We start from the raw sequence: 8,774 nt of genomic DNA on the forward strand, positions 1-8,774 counted from the left end.
ATGGTGAGTTTTGATGCTCTATGAGAAGAGACTTAGGGATCTGGGTATGTTTAGCCTGGAGAAGAGACCATTGAGAGATGATATGATAGGCCCATTTAAGTATTGGAAGGGATGTCATGGTGCAGATGGAGCAAGCTTGTTTTCTGCTGCTCCAGAGAATAGGACCTGGAACAATGGATGCAGGCTACAGGAAAAGAGATTCCACCTGAACATTAGGAAGAACTTCTTGACAGTAAGAGCTGTTTTAACAGTAAAATAAACTCCCTCAGAGAGTGGCAGTGTCTCCTTCTTTAAAAAGGCTGGATGGCCATCTATCGGGATGCCATGATTGTGAGTTCTCACATGGCAGGGGCTTGGACTGGATGGCCCTTGTGGTCTCTTCCAACTCTATGATTCTATGATATTTAAATCAGAAACACCTTAATTATGGACCATCATAGTGCCAACTAAAATTGCTGATGAAATGTCAAGAGCATGTCTATTGGATAAATAAAACTGGAAAGCATTGCTGTATTTCCCTACTAAAAAGATTTCTGATATTTAAAATATTATACAAAGACTTGAATAACAAATTATTTTCCCTCTGCAACTAACTCTACCATCCACGTGGCTGCTATGATTCAAGTGTTTGCAATTAGCACTGAATTAAATTATGTACATTAATGAATAGCAGTTCAAATTTAAGAGCCTTTCTTTTTAAAATGTTGGCATAAATAAAACACCAATGTTCACATGAAACATCCACTCTTCTGTTCTTGCTGCTCCTGGTAATAACCATCTATGCATATCTTCCATCATGGGATGGAGATAAATGTTTCCTTCATGCAGGAAATTATCTCTTTTAAGAGGTACCTCCAAAACAAGGATGGCCTATCTTTTATGGTCTATGTTTTTACTAGGAATCAGAAGGATCTAGTTATGTACTTTATATTTATGAAACAAGAATGCTTAGTATCTCATAAAGTTAAGGCAAAGCTTATCTGTATTATGAGATTCTCTTAGTTGAGACTATATGGTGTACTTCCTTCAAGCCAAATTTTCTCTGATCCACTATTCTTTGCAAAAATCCTATCAACCTACCAGACTTTACATAATCTACCAGAGTTTTGTCACTGAATAATAGGCTGAAACTTGCCCATCCTTGCTCTAAGAGGACAAGCAATCTAAAAGAAACCAGTGCGGTACACAAAAAGCTTTTTAAAAGCACCATAAGATTTGTTTTTACATCTTTTTCCAAATGAATAAAGAAGAGTGATGTAAGAGAAATGCAAAGGGCTGCATTCTGTAAAGAAACACATTGTGAACATAAAACTAATAAGCTCTCTATAGTGGGAGACCTGATGGAGACCAGCTTTATTGTCAGGTTTAATTTATATATCCCATTAACCTGGAATGAATTTTCACTACTTTCTCATTTTCGTGGACTCCTTGCAATGTTAATGTTGGGAAGTGGATTGTAGAATGATGGATTTGTAAACTGCACTTACGTTACCCCTATTAATGCTCTAATAAAATGTTACACAATGCATAAAAACCTGTAGTGTGGAGGCTCAATATAGGGAAGATGTGAAAAGCTGATCATGGTGCAACAGTTTCATTGCTGATAAAAGAAATTAGGGCAAGCATATCCAAGGCCTCTATGATGAACAAGTGCATGTGTACAATTGCAAATATCCATCATTTCACAACAAAAGGGAAAATCTCCCGGCAATGGAGAATCAAGAGACTATTAGTAGGACTAGAGTCCTCTCAAAAACACCCCAGGAAAACTAAACCTGTGGACATGAAATAATAAATGATATAATACAAATTTTGCTCTCTGTTGTGATAGTCACTAGCAGGCCAGATAAAAGAAGACAGCACAGATGAATCTTCAAAGCTGAAGACAACTGATTCATTTGATATATTTTCAGTAAGTGAATGTCATAGTTAAAGAATCTGAAAGAGAGAGAAGGGAGTGATGTGTTCTCTCATCTATATGACACCGATGGCAAATGTCTGTAACCCATCTACCAGCTGGTATTAGATAAAGACAGGAACAGTGGTCTTCAAATCCAAGCAAATTCTGAAGAAACCTTCAGTTCTTTAGCCAGAAGCAGCATTTCTCCTTTCAAGATCTACATAACCACTCACAAGTAGCATTTTCTTAAACCAAAAGCAATTACAGAAACAGTGCAACCATGTTCATATATATACAAAAGCAAGCCCCACTAATGGAACTTACTTTTATTTTACTGAGATGACAGGATGGAACACTAAACTAGCTACAGTATGGCATATGAGTTTAATTACTCCATTTCTAAAAGACCTGTTGAAAAAGAAGATGCTAGCTTGGTGTACTGGTTGAGCACTGGTCTATGACTCTAGAGACCAGTGTTTTAATGCCCACTCAGCCATGGAAATCCACTGGATGACCTTGGGCAAGTCACACTCTCTTAGCCTCAGAATACCCCATGTTAAGGTTGCTGTAAGTAAGGAAATTATTTGAAGGCACACAATAACAAACAAACTTACATTAAATTTAGCATAGCCTGCTGGGGAAAGTACACACTCCAAATTTTGGATTGATATATAGTTTTCCTCTCTGTTCAGACACATCTTGTTTTGGCTTTGCAAAGTTCTAGCTGGCCAAATCTTGATTTAGTAAAAAAAAAATTAATCACCATCACTCAGAACATTTAAGTGTTAAAGATGATATATTTTTTAAAGATTACCAAGAAAATGCATAAGCAGAAAAACATGCAAGATGCTTGAAAAAAGCAGCCACAATAGGCAATCTGCTTGAAACACTGGGGGGAAGGGGGAGGGAGAAGCGAGGATAAAATAAAAGTGGGTTCAGAGGTATGTGGTTATCATAAACAAAGGCAGTGATGTACAGCTCATCCCATAGCAGAGAAAACTACAGCCATTCTTGTTTTAAAGTAAATCTGTACATAATCAAAGAACTAGTCTCAATAGGACCTTGACCCTGTCCTCTGGAAGCTCATGGTCAGCATATTATCACACTTGATGCCTTCCATGATGTGCCACCTTATGGCAGTGGAATTAAATAGAGTAGAAAGAGATTATTGAGAATTCTAACCATTTCATCTTGCAATGGCAACATCTGATAAGCTTTTTTGCTTACCAGCACCTGACAAATGCAAGAACCTTAAGCAAGTGTTACTAAAATCATGCTGAAGTCCACCTAGCATGTCACTACTCTATTTTTGTTCAAAAAGATGCATGATTTTAATTTCTATTGCAGAAATCCCGTTAGACCCAGAAGAACTTGTGTTTAGAAATATAAAAGAGAAAGAGTAAAGTTTAAAAGGGAGTTTTATTATTACTGCATTATTAAAATTGCCTAATGAAAATTTAAAATTGCAATATTAAAATCAGAAAAGCCATTCCATTTATGGCTTTTCATTCAAGCACGACAAAGTTTAGTCAGTGTCCTGAAGATAAAACTTCAGCCAACAAGAAACCATGCAGAAAGTTGAAGGCAGGTTTTTCCCTCTTAAAATCAAGGGTATAAGAATGAAAGGACAAGAGTGACATATGATCAAGTGAATGTGGAAAGCACCAAATTAGGAAAAAGAATCATGCAGAAACAGTTCTTGTGTCCATATCATCAAAAAGAAAAGAATCTGGAAAAGAACAAAGTATCAAATCCACTAGAATATCCAGGAATTTTCCAGTTTTTCCACAGAACAACTAAGACACGTTACTTAATGCTGTAAAATGAATATCTGCTTTCTTCCCCTTATCCTAAATACAAAAAAATAAAAAAATAAAAATTAAAAATTGGCAATTTATAAGCAGAATTCTTATCATAGTTCAACATGCAACATTGGTCTCATTTCTGTACGATTAAATAAGACTATTTACACACAATACATATATAATCTCTTTCTCTCTGTATACACATGCATTGGTCCTAGCCTAGGCATCAAAGGCCACATGTGAGTTCTCTGGGTCAACCTTATTCAAGCGATTCCAGTTTGAATTTTTGTTTAGCTTTGGGTAGGCTGGGATCTTCTCAGTTCTTCCGAATATCAGCATAGACCACAGACTCTGACTTGATGATTTTGTCACTGTAACACCCTCCAGAGTGATCTAACTGTGCATAAATTACTGGGCCCTAAAACAGAAAAAAGAAACACAGTAAGCAAATGAGAAGACAGCATATATCTTTCACCACACTGCTGGGAGGCAGAATCTATATAAAACCTGTTATCCACAACTTAAGTAGCTAAATGAAACCTCAGAGCAGGCAAAACTCTTATCAGATGTATATGAGAGGTTTTGAGACATGTTCTTTAAGAAGGACCAACATAGGAAATATCTCAAGTTAGGTGGACCTTTGAAAATTACCAGTCTGCTGAAAGAAATAAGATGTAACACTATTTTTTAAATAATTGTCTCATGGAAGCCTGGCATTTCATTGTTCAGGCAGATGCAGAAAAAAAGCAGTTAAAAAAAAAAAACCAGCTGAGAATGGATTCCTATTTCAAGAGAGCATTGAGAGTCCTGCTAAAACCAATTCACTCAATAGGTTTCATTTTCCCCCCAGTGGCTAAATAGAAATCTGTCAAGGGTTTTCACTTCAGGGTGTATTGGGACTTGCCTTTACAATACAGTTGCCCCTCCAAGTCCACAGACTTGAGATCCATGGACTTGAAAATCCTGTGGAGGGGTGACCACCCTTAATGTCAATGGGGCATGCACCCCTCATGCACGCACCCCATTCTATGGGGCTTGAATATGTGCAAGTTTTGGAACTCGCGGTGGGGTGGGTGGTCCGGAACAGATCCCTCACGAGTTCCAAGGGCCAATTGTACTAAAAAAAAGAAAAGAAAGCTGTACAGCTCTTCAAATTGCAATGTAACCCAATTATCTTAAGTTTCTGAAAGGCTATCAGTTTTTAAAGATTATATATCTTTCAGTCTACCAAATTCTCAAATGTGACATAGTAAGAAAAATTATTGAGTAAAAATACCTACCTAGCAATATCTATTCCACTAGATGGCAACAATATTTATGAAGTATCAGAGGAGAAGACCAAAGAATCGAAGAATAACGTATAAGAGTTCACATTTAACAAGATAATGTAACCCAAAAGAAATTAAACCCAAAAGGACATGTTCTTGGCAACCTTTGACTCCAGAATTACAAGGAGCAGTTTTCAGTTGGCCAACCATTTGTTTGTTATACCTGCTAAACCAACTCCCCTGGAGTCTGTACAATTAGTATTTTATCAGAAATACTCTGATAAACTACTGATAAGTAGGGTAGGGGTAGGGTATGGCAGGAGCTGAGCTCTAAAATGTTCTCTCTTAGGTAGAACATTGAAGTAGGTTTTTCTTAATAGATCAACAGTACATCTGAGAAAGAAATTTTAAAAGGGGGGTGGTGGTAGCTAAGAAAATATCACTTTTGTTTTTAAAATGGAAAAAAAATAGCGCTAGACATCCTCCACTAGCTACTCAGTTCAATAATGGCTTCCAAAACCATTTGCAGATCTCAGAATGCAGAAGCCATATAATAAGTAATGCTCTGCACATGTGTAAGTCCTGTTTGCTTTACTAATAAATTTGTTTTTCTTTTATGTAACACTATGACAGACTTATATGGTCTTGGGATCCCCACAATATTTTGTATTTGTGGGCCGAGTAGGAACCAACCCCAACTCCCAATACAGAGGGCCGACTGTATTACCCTTTTAAAGTGTTTCCTTTGGAGTTGTCTTTTCACTTCAGGGCACTTTACTAGCTCCTACTGAATAACACTATAAGAGAGAAATAGACTCACACAAGATATATCTGCTTATGTGTAACATGAGAAGACTACCAGTCTTATGGTCTTTGACCAAAATATCTCAAAGTTATAAAAACATTATCAATAAAAGCACTCTTACAAAAAACTAATAAATACAAATTAAATTCCAAATGCACATGTATACAGGAAGCATTACACACCAACATAGTCTACCAGTCTCATCCAGGATTTTAGAGCAGAGCTACTCAAAATGGTAGTCACTGGACTGGTCCTATCTAGCTAGCAATTGTCTATCTTCAGTGAGACAGCAGAGAAAGAACTAGCTGTAATCTCTAAACACAGACTGTGCTGGTCCCTGGCACACTGCAAATCCTCTACATCAGATAATTTAGGAAGCATTGATATAGAGATTTTATGTAATATCCCACTATTGGTGGAATAGTGTCTGGGAGAAATGTGTAGTGTTATTTAAAATAAAAGCAAATTTATTATAAAACAAACAGGATTAATTTTTTTTGTGTGGGTTTTTCAGGCTATGTGGCCATGGTCTAGCTCTGCTAGAACATGGCCACATAGCCTGAAAAATCCACAAAAAACTATGGATGCCAGCCATGAAAGCCTTTGACTTTACATTAAACAGGATTTATACAGGTGCAGAGGGTTACTCATTATAGGGTTTCTGCAAGAAGTGTTCTGAGATGAATCCAATACATATGCTAATACAAAGTGACTCCAATTTGTATTAGCATATGTTTTATCTTGTTTAAACTCACTGAAAATCTTAATCTGGGACCATCCCACTAAACACCACTGAGAACACCTTTTATTTCTTTTTTTCTGTTAACTTTCCAGGAACTATATACTGTACCCTTAACCTCAACAGCAGGGCAATAAGGAGATTTTGGTGGCTGTTCTACAAAGAAAGAAAATGTGGAATGCTATATAGATATAGCTGCACCACAGAAAAGAGGTAACATGTATATTTGCCTTGAGAACTCATGAGTGGAATGTTTTACTCTCAATATTCTATCTTTTTATCAGGCAAGAAGCCTGGATTCAGCAGGCTTCAGTTCAGCATTCGGACATGCTCTCTGGAATAGTACATAATTGGAATGCAATCTCCAAATCCATCCGTTAAGCATTCAGAAAACCAGGTAACCAGTCAGGTCAGTATAAAACTGGAAAGGAGTCATAATTACCACAATCAAAATGAACAAATACTGTACAGCCAAACAGACAGGAGAGAGAAATGAGAACCACAGGGACATTTGGTATTCGGCAGACATGCATTGATGTGAGATACTTATGCCTCAAATAAATTTACGGATAAAGACAAAAGTGAAAAGCAAGCTTGATGAGTAGTCAGCAAGCCTGAAGATCAAATGAATTGAATGAGACGTAGATTCCATGCATGCTGTTTGAAACATAACCTTGGCAACAAACTTCCTACTTTCACTATAAGCAACATTATAGAAAGGTAGTAAAATATTAGTAGACTGTGTCAAGTAGTTTGCAAGTTGCTATTCCATCTGTTTGAAAGTAAAATATTCTACTGAAAAGTATTTAACGTCTTCAAGTATTACCTCTCCTAGTTCTTCTTTGCTTTAAAAACTTCTGTCATAATCTTAGAAAGCCAGCATGGTGTAGTGATGTGAGCGATGGACTATGGCTTTGGAGACCAGGATTTGATTCCCTGCTCAGCCATGGAAACTCACTGAGTGGCTTTGAGGTCACACATTCTCAGTCCCAGAAAATTCTGTGATAAGATTGCCTTAGGGTGCCATAAGTTGAAAAAAACTTTAAGAAAGGTGGTTTTCAGTAAACTTAAAATACAGTGGGCCTTCGGTATCCCCTGTGGATGCTCAAGCCCCACTGACTTTAATGGTGGCGCGGCCATACAGCCACATCACCATTGAAGACAATGGCCTGTTACAGACTGCCAAAATAAAGCTGCTTCAGGTCTCTTTGGAGGTATGCTATTTAAATGATGCATGGGTCATAAGAGTCTGGAGGTCGCACCAAAGCCACACTCCATTCCTAAGCACTGGAGTGCAGCTTTGGTGCAGCTTCTGGATTCTTAGGATGCATGCATCATTTAAATAGCATACCTCCATAGAGACCCGAAGCAGCTTTATTTTGGCAGTCTGTAACAGGCCAATGGCACTTGCTGCTCTCAGCACAGTTGCTCCTCCGCCCTCAGCTGCCCATTCTGAAGCCACCTGGAGCCCAAGGAGGAGGAAGAGGAGGAAGGAGGGAGTTAAACCTCCTACTGCTGCCAATTTCTCACTATGGAGTGCCAGGTGCCTTCCCTCCTTTCCCACCATCTGGAGTGGACAGCTGGCCTCAGAGCCTCCCGCAGTCAGAAGCCCCATGCCCTCAGGTGGATCCCTCCTGAGCCCCTTCTTTCCTCCTCCTCCGCTGGATCCCTTCCTTCCCTCTGCATCCTGGCCATGGAGTATCAGAGCTGCTGCTTCATAGCTGACCCTTGTGGCAGTGGGCAAGGAGTGCCCTTCTTGGCCTCCTCCTCAATGTTCTCTTCCTCCTTTTCCCACTTCGCCTAGCCTTCCTCTTCCTCCTCTTTGCACTGTGCCACCTGTTGTTCCTCCTCCTCCTCCTCCTCCTCCTCCCACCTCCCCTTACTCTTCCTTGGACTGCCCCTCCCCTTCCTCCTCCTCCCACCTTGCCTCACCTTCCTCTTCCTCCTTTTTGCGTCGTGCCACCCCTTCCTCCTCCTCCCACCTCACCTTCCTCCTCTTCACCTTCCTCCCACTGCACACCGCCTTCCTCCTCCGCTACCTCCTCCTCTGCCACCCCTCCCACGGATTTACCATCCATGGATTTTTAAATCTGCAGATGGCAAGTCCACAGATAAGGAGGGCCCACTATACTGGGGGTTATCTCATGATTAGTAATACTAAAGTATAAGGGAGTTCATGATGGGTGGGGATTTCTTAAAACATAATAATAATAATAATAATAATAATAATAATAATAATAATAATAATAATAATTTA

General features: G+C 38.9%; 1 protein-coding gene across 2 annotated transcripts in view; it reads right to left on the bottom strand.

Annotated features, from left to right (window-relative positions):
* Positions 1–3,300: 3,300 nt before the first annotated feature.
* LOC121925361 (myelin protein zero-like protein 1) overlaps positions 3,301–8,774 on the bottom strand; it is a 40,819-nt gene continuing 35,345 nt past the window's right edge. The window contains exon 6 of one of the 2 annotated variants that reach the window (XM_042457417.1): positions 3,301–4,123. In XM_042457417.1, coding sequence (XP_042313351.1) covers positions 4,022–4,123 — 102 coding nt within the window. In that variant the 3' untranslated portion in view covers positions 3,301–4,021. The remainder of the gene's footprint in view (positions 4,124–8,774) is intronic. The other variant, XM_042457418.1, reaches the window with a different exon arrangement.

The sequence above is a fragment of the Sceloporus undulatus genome, chromosome 3 (assembly GCF_019175285.1).
Source record: "Sceloporus undulatus isolate JIND9_A2432 ecotype Alabama chromosome 3, SceUnd_v1.1, whole genome shotgun sequence".
In the NCBI taxonomy this organism is placed as follows: domain Eukaryota; kingdom Metazoa; phylum Chordata; class Lepidosauria; order Squamata; family Phrynosomatidae; genus Sceloporus; species Sceloporus undulatus.